We start from the raw sequence: 15355 nt of genomic DNA on the forward strand, positions 1-15355 counted from the left end.
ATTGTATAACAACATTTCAATATAAGAGTTAAGTTTTCCTTAATAACCAAACAATATCCGGACAAACGATTGCCATAGAAAATTTTCAATCTAGTATGATCTTTAATCCAATTTTTTTGAGTCATTTGGATAATAATACAATTTTTGTAAATCCCTTATAAAATATGTGGGCTCTGGTTGGTTTATAGACCCCACCAATCATAATAAGCTGGAAAAGATGCAAAATTTTATCCTTTGGAATAATACTAATAATTCAACTTTATTATATAAAAATCATTGAAAGGTAGACTGATAAATATAGAATTTATTTACAAGATTTGTGTGATGGATCATCACTAGTTGAAAGGAAGTAATATAGACTACATATTAGTAGATAATAATGACAACAAAACATCTACATCATTAACTCCCAACAGCAGCAGCATGATGATATAGAACTACTGATTCTAAGCTGTGACAGATGTCTCCACAGCTACACCAGCGTAGTTAACTTCAGCCAGCCTGTCAACTTCCCAAAGTTGTGGTAATGCTTCTCTTATGTTGTGGATACTTTCCAATGCATAATCTGCACCTGCAACTCTTTGGGAATTTCCAACCTGAAAATAGTAGCAAGGCAACAAAATAAGAGGTGATAGTGCACAAGATTATACAGGACATGACTACATACCTTAGATAGAAAGCTATGGAGGTCGAGGATTAGAGTAGACAATTAGTAGGTAGTCGAGAGTTGCCGCACCGTGGGAGAGGCAAGGGGCTAACCTCATCCCTCCCCTACTCCTGTTAGTAGTGGTTAGTTAAAAATCCCTTTAGTTTCTTATTCTTCAATGTGTGGTACTATCTGCTGTTTCATTTGCTTTGTATCTTGCTATTTTGTTATCGTAAGTAATTTCCTTGCTTCAAAACTTCTCTTTTAAATCGAGGGTCTATTGGAAACAGTCTCTGTCTCACAAAGATAGGGAGTTAAGATCTGTGTACGTCCCACTATGTTGTTGTTGTAATAGAGCACGAGATTGGTCTAGTAAGTACTATTCCCTTTGTCCAGTGTAGGACTATACGTAGTTTAAGAAAGATAAACTTCTGCCCATATATCATAAAACAACCTTAAAACTTGCTGTCTTAAACATTTAGGGGTTATAGAGTGTGTCGTTAATGGTAAAATATGAAGCTTAAAGTTAAGAATTTTCAAATATTTATACAGATGTATCATTATTTGTGGAACAGAGGAAAGAGTGTCATTAAAATGAAACAAAGGGAGTACAACTACTTACCAGTACTGTATCAAGACCTACACGCTTGCCAGCTTGAACGTTACGGACACTATCTTCAAAGAAAAGCTGTAAAATAGAAATTTTTCCAAATGAGTACATTAAGATAGCAATGATGCTTGGAAGTAGTATGATTAAAGAATGGAGCAATTAATTCTTACTGTTCTGTGTGGGTTAATGTTGGCTATCTTTAAAGCCCGTTCGATGGCAACTTCTGAAGGTTTGCAGACAATTGGTGTCTTTGGCAACACTGATCCAGCCTTCGGTTGAGAAAAATGTCCAATAATGTCAAAAATCTCAGAGCCGTTAGTAGCAGCGGCATTAGAGGATATGGCTGAACCAACAAACTCAATGTCATCTTCGTCATCTGATGGAGTGCTCTTGTGAACTGGATTCAGTGTCTCAAAGCATAATATCCCTTCGAAACAATCTTCCAATCCAAGATTACTCAGAGCTTTCAGTGCATGGACCTTATCAGCATTAGTGAAGATCTGTTGCACCCAAAAAAAGAAGCTTTAGATAATGCTTCAACCAGAATGTTAACGGAAATGCATATGTATTGTGATCATGGACTTACAACTTTGCGAATGGGAACGCTTAGCAAAAGATTTCTCAAAACAGGGTCGGGCCTCAAATTTTCATAAGGTAATCTACCATGGATAAAACTACAGAAAACAAATTGGCAAATTTAAGTTCAATAACCTAATACAACAACAACAACAACCCAGTGCAATCCCACATCGTAGGGTCTGGGGAGGGTAAAGTGTACGCAGACCTGACTCCTACCAATGTAGGACGGCTGTTTCCGAAATACCCTCGGCAATAACCTAATACAACGAGAGTATAAAATCAATAGAGTGCTACAAATACTCACCTATGGTACTCATCATAGTCAAAATCATAGCCAATTGCCTGCCAAAATAAACAATTTGTCTCATTAAGTTAAAAGTTCTCAAAATAAAACTTCGTTTAGATGATTGAAATTCGATGCTACAAAAGAGTAACATTGAAAGGAAAAAAAATAAAAAACTTTACCCTGAGGCCTGCCATTGTGGTTCCATAATTCTTGTACAGTAAATTACCCAACTCAGCAATTTTGCTTTGTTCTATGCCAAGCTTCTCAACCATATAATCTGCAGAAGCACATTAATTCCTAAATTAGACACAAGATTACCATATTAAAAGGGTGCATTTCGCCTAAAAACTTTGACAAAAAATCAAGAATACCTTCAATATTCTGGCGAACACTAGTCGCTAGACCAGCACTAAGGGGATAAAGAGTGTCATCTAAATCTGTAAATTCCAATATGCTTTTATCATCAAACTCTCCAAAAGATAAATAAAAGATGGAATGAATGAACAAATGGGATTTGACATCTAACTTTTTCAGAAAAGATAACATACCGAAAAGAAGACAGTCATATTTTGGCCTCTGAACATGTCCATATTCCATCTTGGTCTAAAAAAACTTGAGTAAAGAAGTGAAATACGTAAGAACGGTTGACAAAGATAATCTAAATCCACAAAAAACAATTTGAGAATTCAGTCTAAGTCTCAATCTACACTTCTTCATGATGGCTTCCAAATTATTGAGTTTCACAAAACAACATCTTGAATCAGCACATATATGATTATTACAAGCAAAAGAAATGGGCTAATATTCTCTATGTCCCTACTAATTTTTAAGTTCATATAAAAACAAAAGCCACAAGTCCATAACCTACTACTCATTTTTTATGTCAAGCCAAAATAAAGTGGACCCTTGACCCTCAGGATACACACACAAAAAGAAAACTTCTCCAAAAATAGAAAAATAGCAAGCTTCTTCAAAGTACAAATCATTAGAACAATTATGAAAAAGAAAAGCTAATGTACTTCATGATAAACACCATCATTTTAATCATCCAAGAAATTAACATCAAATATACATATGTTTATAATGAAAACTACACAAATTTTCCTCTTAAATTTCTCATTTTAAAGGGTCTCATAACCAAAAACAGGAAAAGAAAAAAAACTTTCAATATAATAAAACTGTTACATTCATGAATCAACACTGTTCATCACAGAATAAACTTAACATGACGAATACTGTAAACAAAATTTCAAGAAAACATCATTCTTCAATCACAAATAAATATCATTTTAACCAAAACTAGTTCAGTGTGTCAAAAGATTAACTTCAAACCTCCAACACACACATCAAAATAAACATACTTTGGTTCCAACAACATAAAAATACAATCTTTCTCACCCATCATTATGCAAAAATGGATAAACCAAGTTCATCATTTACCAAAACTAGTTTAATGGGTCAAAAAATTAACATCAACCCTCCAACACACACATCAATATAAACATACTTTGGTTCCAACAACATAAAAATACAATCTTTCTCACCCATCATTATGCAAAAATGGATAAACCAAGGAGGAAAAAACAAGTTCATCATTAACCAAAACTAGTTCAATGGGTCAAAAAATTAACATCAACCCTCCAACACACACACATCAAAATAACACTCTTTGGTTCCAGCAACATCAAAATACAATCTTTCTCACCCATCATTACGCAAATACAATACAATACAATATAATATAATAATAATAATAATAACAGAGAAAATAAATAAAGCAAGAAGGAAAAACAAAAAACTAACTTCGACCCTTCAACATACACATCAAAATAAACATACTTTGGTTCCAAAAACATCAAAATACAATCTTTCTCACCCATCATTATACAAATAAAATGGATAAACCAAGAAGGAAAAACAAAAAATTAACTTCGACCCTTCAATATAAACATCAAAATGAACAATCTTTGGTATCAAAAACATCAAAATAAACCCATTACTAATTCCCAGATTTTGCAATATTTCTCACCAAACAGTATATAAAAACAAAAAATAAAGAAAATGGAGAAAAACCCAGATAGAAAAACGTACCAAGAATCAAAATGGGAATGATTTGTGAGAAGAAAACGAAGATTCACAAAGAATTTTTCTCTGTAGTGAAAGTGTAGTAGTGTTTGTAAGAATAGAAGGAAGAAGGGGAGGAAAATATGTGGGCATTCATTGGGTTTATATAGGCAAAGAATTGCGTCTTTTCCAAATTTAAAAATTGGAAGTAATAGTAACTGATTATTAAAAAACCGCATAAGGATTTTCTTCGACTTTTCCATCAATTAAAAAAAAGACTTTTCGTTTTTTAAAAAAAAGTTGTTTCTATTCAATTTTACTTATTCAAAAGGGCAGCCACCTCCGTGCACTTAAACTCCTGCTATGCGTAGAAGAAGAGTCAGTTTTACTTATTCAGTATTTTTAAAATAAATTTTTATTTTTAATTATCATTTTTAATATATCATAAAATATTCATATTAATGATTATATTTTTTTAAGGAAGTGGACTACTAAAATTGAACTAAAGGAATATTTTTTTTTATTTTTACTTGGTATCTGATATTTATATTGAAACCAAATTCAAATTTAAGGCATACTTTTTAGTACAAAATTCTTTCTACTCTCAATAATATAAATATGAAACGTCTAAAAATCAAGAATTTCAGATCATCTTACCATAATTCACTTGTCTGTCCGTCGTAGTTTTTGGACTATGTTGAAACTTGCTAATTGCGAACATACTTTTTTCAGTATCACAAATATTAAATAATGTGCCTATGATTTTATAATAATTAATAGTAATATAGGTGATTATAATGCCAATTGAAAAAAAAAACTAAAAAAAGTTGTGTACGTATAATGAAAGATTAAACTTGACTAAAACAATAGATATTGTTACCTAGTTATAAGGACAATGATTAATCTGTAAACTAAATATAAGATTTGCAGTTGTCTCATGAGCTTTGGTTATTGTATTATTTGATTATTATTATTATTATTTTTAATCTTTTGAATGCTATGTAGTATTTTTTTAATTATTTGTTGTGATTTTTTAACTTTTGTAATTTTTTATACTATTTAGAGATACGCTATTTGAGTCGAGGATTTTTTGAAAACAGATTCTTTATCTTCAAGAAATAATTAGATAACATATACATTTATACTAGAAGACATACGATCATGTTAGAACATATAAATTAGCTGAAATTTAATTCGAGAAATACCTTTTGAAGCGTGATCACAAATATTTTTAAGCAAGTCTGCAAGTCTCAATACTTAGATAGGCAAGTATGTATAGAAAACTAATTGATTTTATAGGTTAGGAGAACTCCTATTTATAGGGACCTTTTCCCCGTCCAAATCTGGAAATGAAAACATGTTTTCTCCTTTTCCCTTAGGAAATAGGTTTTCAAGTTCTAGTTAAATATGAGCATTGTAGGGAACACATAATTAACAATTGAGACTTTCTATTATAAAAATAATTTCAAAAATTAATTTGAATTATTCTTATCAAAATAAATTATAAATCATTCTACTAGAAGCTCGTAATTGCACTTCTTCATTTAGATTTCAAAATTTTCCATCAAACGCTTATGTAATTCCCATGTTAAGATTACAGATATTAATTAATAAATTAAATTACTGATGAATTTAATTCAAAGATTATTTCCTTTAGATCAATGCTTAACTTATTTCATGTGTCGGGTTCATAAATTTACTTGTAAGATTTGACACAATGAAAACTTTTAAGCATCTCAAAAAGGCATATCATCAATCTCTATATCGAGGTATAGATTTCATCAACTAACTTATTACTTCACCAATATATATTATTATCATCCAATCTACCATACATATTGATCCATCTCAAGATCTCACCTTATACAAATCAAAACGATAATTAATTTACATAGCCCATAATAGTTATATCAGAATTGAGAATATAAGTACATTTTGCAGTTTAGAGAATATGTTTTTGTTAGTCAATCTAAAACATCTTCTTCTTTTGGTCTCGTTCAAAACATAAAAAATGCACTAGCACAAAAAGTTGGAACAACACCATTTCCATAATCAAGATAATTTATATTTAATCTTGTGCTAAAATTATACCAATCTTGTTCAATTTCCATCTTAGATTAAAAGGACAGTCCGGTGCACTTAAGCTCCCGCTATGCGCGGGGTCCGGAGAAGGGTCCGACCACAAGAGTCTATTGTACGCAGCCTTACCTTGCATTTCTGCCAGAGGCTGTTTCCATCTTAGATTGTGAGCAAAAATTTTATACTTATAAGAACTGATGATTTAATCCTTTATGTATAAGCTAAAACTCTATACACTAAATCATCTACTATATAAGTGACACATAAACGAATCTATGATCTATTAATTTTTTTTATTAAAATTGAATAAATAATTATTGTATAATAATTACGATATCTAAACACTTAATTACTAATATATATTTCATGCTTAATAGTATATATATCCCAACATATACACTAAGAGATTACACCTAATATAATAAATTAATTGAAGACTTGGGATATTTCATAGAATGTCCCTTTGTGTTGTTGTTATTAGGTTACTAATAGAGCCATATTATGCAGGATATTTGTGACACCTCGGATTTTTTTTTGCAAAGACTCGAACATTTCTTCACGTGTGGGTAGACTCGGATCGGAGGACTTGTAATTCTACACATGAGTTAGGATTAATTTCTAAGTATTTGAAGTGTGTTAGATGTGTTTAGGGGTCATAAGGGATCTCTAACACCAAGTCGAGTCCAAAGAACTCCAATCGATTAAGTTTTCGGATGAGTTAGTATAAGGGTCAACTTCAAACGACCATATATCCCAGGATATAAAGAACTGGGTGGACCACGACCTACCAAATTAAAGGTATTTGAGTCTTCTTTTCAACGCCACCAAGATTGCAATTTTTGGAGTTCAGAGTCAAAAGTTATGACCATTTTACTACAGACTAGTACGGCAGGAATTTCAGGCCTAGGCAAAATTTAGGCTTGGCGCTCTAGTGGCGCCCCACGCCACTATAGCGCCAGAAAACAGCCTCAGTAGTTTGGGGCTTGGCGCGATGCTCCACTATTAGATGTGCAGGGTTTTAAGCCTATTTTGGCTTGGTGCTGCAGTGGCGCGACGTGCTACTATAGCGCCAGCAAGGTTTTTGCCCAATTTTTCAGATTTTTGAAGAGGGGCAACTTGGACTTTTTCCTAATTATATATACACCATCCTTGGATGTTTTTGGACCATTTTTCAGTCCTCCCTCTCTCTCTAAAAAGCCCTAATATTTTTCCCTCTCTTCTTCTTCTTCTTCAAATCCTTCTCCAACAAAGATTGCCTTCAAGAGCTTCAAGAATTCAAGCCTTCCATTGAAGACCTAACATCAAGGTTTCTTCAAAGTCTTCAAACAAGGTATGTAAGGCTAACCTAAAATATGGATTGAGTTCTTCCATATGCCCTTAGATGTGTTGGATAAGAGTTGTGAAAGAGTTAAACTTTCTAGGAAGGTTTTCTTGAAAATTTTTCCTAAACTATAGGATAATTTTTATCTACTATTAATTGATTGAGGATTTTCATGACTTGAGTTACTAAATTGTTATCTTTCATATTATAGACTACAAATGAATTGTTGTATATAAATTAAGATGTATTGATTGTATTCTTGAGTTGAGTTTTGTTGGGAGTGTGAATTCATATTTCATTCACATGAACCCAAGATGAGATTTCTTTTGTCATAATTGTCTTGAGGTTGAGATGGATAGTTGTGTGTATATATGTATTGATTGGAATGAAAGAAATGAATTGGATAGTTAAGAATGTCCCTTTGCTTCTATAATTTGAACATAGGACTAAAATAAAGATTGTGGAGTAGATGTTTGATAATGATATGATGATAATATTTGACAATGATGTGATGATAATATTTGATGATGATGATGTGAATGGTGGTGTTCTGATGATGGTGTGAGTGATGATGTGAATGATGATTATTTAATATGTGTAGAATGATTGATGAAGAGGTATGTTGATGAGGATGTTATGTGATGAAGTAGATTGGAGTCTAATGTGATTATGTGATATGTGAATTGCATAAATTGAGTTGATTGGAGTCTTATGAATACTTTGGAAAACAAATAATCTTTTGAGGAGGAGTTTTAAATAAATGATTTGTGAGCATTTTTGCATAAACTATTCATACACTATTTTTGAATTTAAAAAAATAATTATTTTCATCTATGATTTAAAAAGAGTTTAAGCATGAGTGGAGTTTGAGGAATCTTTTAATTATTTTTGAACACGAGTATTTTGATTATAAATGAGTTGAGCATTTTTACTTTAAAAATGTCGATTTTGAGATTGAGTTGAGGTTGCATAAATTTTAAAGGAAGAGTTTGATGATTTAAGATGAGTCGATTTGAAAGAAGGTCCAATGAAGCCAGATTTGAGTTGAGTTTTGAAAAGAGTCCAATGAGACTAAAAGAGTATTTTGAGTATCTTACTCACCTGATAGATATGAGCATATTGAGTCTTGGGAGGAGTATCGAGCACCGAATTAGATAAGAGTAAAGTCCATACTCGAACCCAATAACTACGTCGCCAAACGTAGGAGGGGATTGAACCATTAAAGTCGGATGCTTCCCCAAAATATTTGTCCTGACATTATAGGACTTGATTGGATTGGATCCATGATTGGTTGATGCGTTCATACCCTGGCAAGGTATGAACGGACGCGACAACAACGTCGGCTTGTTGTACTATCACTCGCTCATATGGTGATGGTTGTCGGTTAGAGAAACTCCCAATTGAATGGATTGTGCTTGATCTGATTGATTTGATTGTGATTGCAGATGATTGAGTTGAATTGTAAAACATTGCATAATTAAATTTGCATATTTATTTGAGTTGAACCCTTTGAGTTGGTTGTTGAGTTGATTGTATATGATCGGATTAGATTAGAAGAATTGTGATTTGATAGTGTACGATTGGACTGGATTGGATTAGATGATATGTTGATTGGGTTGAATGGAAGGATATATGATTGGATTGGATCAGATCATATATGACCGGGTTGAACCGATTGTATACGATTGGATTGAATCGGATGATATATGATTTGATTGAACTGTATTGCGTATGATTGGATTGGATTGTATGATGTGTGATTGGTATTTGTCTAGAAATGTATTCTTACTTTAGACTTATGACGCCTTATGTGAGTCTCTCCTACCTTTCTGATTCGAGATAGTTGACCCGATGATATTCTTTCTTGAGGTATATTTTATTCTGCCATATTACATACTCGTACATTCCACGTACTGACGTCCATTTGGAACTGCATCGTTTCATGATGCAGAGACAGGTTTAAGAGATCGTCAATAGGAGCATCATTGAGGATCTATATAAACTCAGCGTATTGGTGAGTCCTTCCCAACATTCGGAGGACACAGCTTATGTAATCTTGCATCTAGTTAGCCCTTTCCATTTTTATTTGAGGTAGCCATGAACATGTCATTGACACCAATTAGATAGTAGTGATAGAGGCTTCATAGACTAGATAGTGATGGGTCGATTGAGTATTTTCTTTCCTTGAGTTATTCTTGTCAAACTATTTTTAATGAAAAATATTTTAGTTGATTTATTGGCCCACGACCTTTATTCTTTGAGTTGGATGGGTGATTTGAGTTGCTCGCTAAATTATTCTTTATTTTTAAACTTTCCGCTGAATGAATGAATGAACGGATGTGTGATCGAGCTATGTGGTTCGCTCGGGAGTCAGAAATGGTTCCTGAGTGCCGGTCACGTCTAGGGTACCCTCTCGGGGCGTGACAATATTCCATCTTCTATCTCTATTCAATATCAATATATTTCAACTTTCAAGATTGCAATTAAATTTATTTAAAATATTGGTGTTTTTATTCAAACGAATATTCGTCCCAATTCTTATCTATAATTAATAATAAGATGAAATTAGATCCTCTTCCTCCTCTTTGAAATTTGGTAGGTAGACTACAACCATAAACTTAAGATAAAGTTAAAACTCAATATGAATCAAATGGATAATTTCTCCAAATATTAAAAATAGAATATGGAAATAATACTATTTGAAAATCAAATTGAGAAAATTGTGATTATAGTTGTCCACAAAAACATGTTACATGTTATAACACATGATGATAGCTAGTCCTTGATTGATATTTTAGGATCAAATTTCCTTTTGGACAATTTAGTCTTATAGATATTTTTGGTTTGTATGAATTGTAGAATATAATAGGTGTTTCTAGAAAGTCTAATGAGGGAAGATTTGTATTGTTGGTAGCATTGTAAGTGTAAATATATTTATTGCTTTCTGGTCGAGTTATACAATTGTGAATGTTTTTACCTAAAATAAAAGATTTGTAGCAAATCGTTATTATTGTCTCAAGTGGTATTCCAAAGTTCCAAACCTATTGATTTAAAATATTGAATTTGTCTCTTACTCAATTTTTCTTCCTTTAATAATTGTCAATTTATTTGCAACTTTTAATTCAATAAAAAATATACGAAGGATTGATGATTGGTTGAGCAATATTCAACTAAATTAACAAAATATATACTTATTTTCAGTTGTACTCAAATTATAACATTTGAATATTTCAAAGCATTACCCATGAAATAAAAATTATTATACTCATGGGTTCTACCAAAAACAATATGGAAGTGACTCAAAGCTGCCTGCTGGATTGAGTCTACGGTAAGTTAGAGACATTAAATTAATTGGTACTTTCGAGGAAATATGTTATTTATATCTTTTAGACGCGTATTAAGTAAATTTATTTTTTGTGTAATAGTTTGCAAATTATAAAAGATTTTTAATGCAATAAATTCGACTAAAAAATGTGTTAAACCTCGTGAATTGATCCCACACCTTCCTAATTATGAGATAGGATCTGATGCACCAATTCTAACTTTTTTGATCAATTTTTTTAGAATCTGATTATTATAAAAAAAAAAGCGTTTTTTTGTAAGAGTTTCTCGAAAAAAAATAATACTTCTAGAGAACAACAGTTTAGTTAATTAAATACTTTTATGTTTTATCAATGTTAGAGCAATAGTTATGTCTTAACCAAGGTTGCAAAAGTGCTTTAAACCAGGAAAAAGTTTTATTTATTTATTTATTTTATAGCTTATGCTACTATCTGAAATTTTATTATTTTTTCTAAAAGCTTTGGTCAAAAGCTCGATCTTTTCCATATCAATAATTTGCGGTTGATTTTGAACTTCTTTTAGTAGTGAAGGTTATTCGATCTTGTAAATCACCTTTCAGAAACTCAATCAAATAGGCCATCAAAAGTCGAATGGACCAACAATTTGCTTGGTATTTTTTGTCAATTGTCATACTATGCATATGACTTTGAAAGGTTTCTAACACTAGATACAACGTGTTTATTATAAAAAAAATAATAGTCTTCTTTCTCATCGTCAAATTACTTGAGAAGATTAGCAGTCTAGCCATGTTTATTGCATGCTTTTGCACTGAAACAATCTATATAAGTCTGGACACATGCATGTGCAAGTTGTGTTCATACTCAAATAAATGGGACAAAGCATCATGTTATGATTAATAGCAACGTAGTTTTAAGATATTTCAAAAAATGTCATTAATATTAATATTATTGAGAGTCATTCGATTAATAATTATTATTAGAGTATTATCTATGAGGTGTAAATAAAGGTGACAATTCAAAATTTTCAGTCAAAACTTCTTTGGTTATATGAAGAACAATTGTATTGGAAAAGATGTCAAAGTTTACAATTATCATACTTTTCGAAATGCAAATATGTTTGTATTTTCAAATTAATTATTCTTCTAAAACTATATATTAAGAACACACGTTTTCTCCGGAAAACAAAATAAGACCAATACAAATATAAGACAAACCAAATTGTTTTTCAAAATTTCACATTAATTATTCTTCTAAAACTATATATTAAGAACACACGTTTTCTACGGCGTGTACGTTCCCATAATGATGTTGTTTTTCCAAAGGAAAATGTTGTGCTGGAAAATTATTTCTTGGATAACAAATGGTTTTGTTACTTATTTTTCTGTCTGACAAGCAAATAAAATTCTATTTTATCTCAAATATTTATATGTAATCTAGAAAATCATTGTGATGGTGAGGTGCAGGTGGAGATGGGTCGAGGCCTCGAGGGGTTGGGATGGAGATTGGGGGGTCGACCGGGGGTGGGGGTGGATGAGTGGGTTGTGGATCATAATAAACTTGAACGTCACTTATGAGAATTGTTTTCTCTCTCATTAGGGAAGCCATCCTTTATTTATGAGAAACTTATGTATATATATAGAGAAATTTCTAACTGCTATTTTTCACCAGTACAAATTTAGATAACTTTAATTATAAAAGCCTAGACAAATATAAAGAAATCACTTATCATTTTAAATCTTTTTGTAAGAGTTAAAATGTTGATATTCTATAATTTTTTATCCACTTCACTATTTATTAGGTCACACTCTTTATTTTTCTTTGACAATGATGTGGAGGATACTCTTGTCCATCTAAAAAAAAAGATCCAAAAAGTTAGTAAGATCTATTTACTCTCACTAATCACATGCTTCAAATGAAAAAAAGGGCCAAACTTTAGTTCTTTTTGAACATTACAATGTGCATGATCCATCAAATCTCATAACATATTTCCAACAAATACAAAATGTCCAGCTCAACCTTTTTCTTATTATATGGAAGTAGGTGTTTAATGGGGAAGGTGAAAATTATGAGCTCATTGTTTCAAAGAGAGGAATTAGGTATATATAGAAATAAAGTGTGTTTAATTTTAAATATCTTCCAAGGTCCAACTTGTGAGATCTAGCTGTCCACCAAAAATTAAAGCCTATAGTCATATTTGATTATTTAGAAGTTAACTAAAAAGATCAATTCATTTTTTTTTCTAGTTTAACCATATGGTATTCGTATTTCACTAGCTAATTAATCATATTCGTGCCAAGGATGTCCTAATAAAGTGTTGTCTATCAAAGAGTTTTTACTCTTAAAATTCGAATTCGACGCCTTAAATTAAAGATGAAAGGATTTCAAAAGTGGATTCAGAATTTTGAGTTTACTTGATTTTGGATAAATTATTGTCTATATAGTGGATTCTTGACAACAACATAGATTGATTGAAATTAATGAATTCTGTCGAATCCGTAATTAGAACTCTAGGTCTGTTTCTGAGGGATACTAACTATCCCACTACACTAATGATAGTGATATTTCATATAAATTTAAAAGTATAAATACCAAAACTTTCCAGCTAAGATGTTAAAAGAAAGAGTTTTTTTTTGAGTAATCATCTTTGTTTAAGCAATCTACTCATATGAGACCTTGTTGATTTCTATAGGGTCTTTGGGATGGAAGGTACAATGTAAAACTCACCAAATATACAAATGGACAAAAACATCTCTAATTAAAGACTCTTGGTTGCATACAGCTAATTACAATTAGCGATAATTGCACTTCTTTATAGCATTTGAGTTTAATTTGTTCTCTTTGATTGAATTGAGTGGAGTTTATTCGTTTTTAAGTTAATTTAGATTCGTGTCACACATAATTCATAAAAGAGAAACTCTCTTTACAAGGATTTTGCTTTTCATTTTTTCGTTCGGACAGGAAACCTCTAGTAATAGTAGAAAGATATATTCATCTTAGCACACCTTTTGATGGTGATAAAATAGATTTATTATTGAGTTGACTAGATATAATATTAGATATACACAAATAAAATCAAAATATCAAATAAAAAAATTTGAAAGCAAGTAAAAATTTAATTTCAATTTTGCATCTTCTCGTTTCATCTAGACATTAATTATGTTCCTATATTGGTTCCCTAGCTAGATGTATTCTCGTTTTGTTATTATGATAATCTTTACATGACATGATTTAAAACAATTAAAATTAGTACTCTAGTACACTTATACAATCTCCGTCTATCTTTATTTGTTTAGTAATGATTTGATCCATTTTTTAAGAAATAATAAATAAAATGATAATTTAATTATAATATTTAAACATAATAAATTCAATGTTTTTATAAAAATACATTAAGAAATTGACTATATATATAGTTAATAAGGATAGAATTAAATGACAATTACCTCTTGATTTTTTAAATTGAATAAGTAAATATAAACAATTATTTTTAATATAGTGAAAAAATGAAAATAAATAGAGGGAATACATGTAAATTAGTTTACACTTGTCCATTTCACACGCTATATAATATAGATTTGAATTAAAAGTAAATAGGAGATGTAATTTGAAACTTTCTAGAAAGAATAAATATAATACTTAAAACTTTTATTTATGTCTGAATTTGACATTACAAAATGTGATGCATGACACAACTATATATGTTTCTCCCATTTGAGTGGTAATATAAATATAAATAATATATTAATAAAGAGAACAAATCTAAATAAAGTAAATATGTGCCGCCATTACCTAATTGAAAATGACTAAGCATAAAATGACAATAAAAAAATTCATGATTTGTTTAATAAACAATTACAATAATTGGAACCTATAGCCTTCTTGACTGTATTAAGTAAATTTACAAACTACAAAAGTCCCCTTAAATAAAGGGCTAAAAAAAGACCCTTGCATTAGTCTTTATTAAATATCTCCTTCACACTTCTTGTTGTATAAATACTCTTAAATCGATTTAATTCATAAAGAATAAAAAAACATTTAAGTTACATTTTTTTTTAAAAAAAAAAACAAGTTACTAATTAACGTTGATTTGAATTTATTTTACAAATGACATAATTATATAAATATTTGTTACTCCAATAGTACATATGACTATTTTGTCTGTCTCAAATTATCTCGTGTTTCTCTTTTACACGTTCTTTAAAAAAAATCTTATTTATGTCTTATATAATCCTCTTCATTGAATATTTACTTTATTTATGTGTCATCAGACACCATATTGTTTGTATGTAGTTTTCAAGAACAATTACTATGTACTAAGGATAAAATAAAAAAAGAATAATTAATTTTATTTTAAACTTCTAAAATAATAAATAAATTTGAGATAAATATTTTTTAAAATCACAATAAATAATTTAAAACCATGCCAGTATTTTTTAAATAAGAAAATGGAAAGATCAATACGCAATTG

At 30.5% G+C, this 15355-nt stretch overlaps 1 protein-coding gene across 1 annotated transcript; it reads right to left on the minus strand.

The window, feature by feature from the left end:
• Positions 1–240: 240 nt before the first annotated feature.
• On the minus strand, positions 241–4333 carry LOC129882263 (uncharacterized). Its single transcript, XM_055956474.1, has 9 exons — positions 4213–4333; positions 2670–2733; positions 2493–2558; positions 2301–2398; positions 2140–2177; positions 1843–1930; positions 1427–1756; positions 1269–1334; positions 241–596 (listed from the first exon to the last, which is right to left on the minus strand). The coding sequence occupies exons 2-9, from the start codon at positions 2716–2718 to the stop codon at positions 447–449; spliced, it is 885 nt and encodes a 294-aa protein (XP_055812449.1). The 5' UTR covers positions 2719–2733; positions 4213–4333; the 3' UTR covers positions 241–446.
• Between the last annotated feature and the right edge of the window lie 11022 nt (positions 4334–15355).

The sequence above is a fragment of the Solanum dulcamara genome, chromosome 3 (genome assembly GCF_947179165.1).
Source record: "Solanum dulcamara chromosome 3, daSolDulc1.2, whole genome shotgun sequence".
Taxonomy (NCBI): Eukaryota; Viridiplantae; Streptophyta; class Magnoliopsida; order Solanales; family Solanaceae; genus Solanum; species Solanum dulcamara.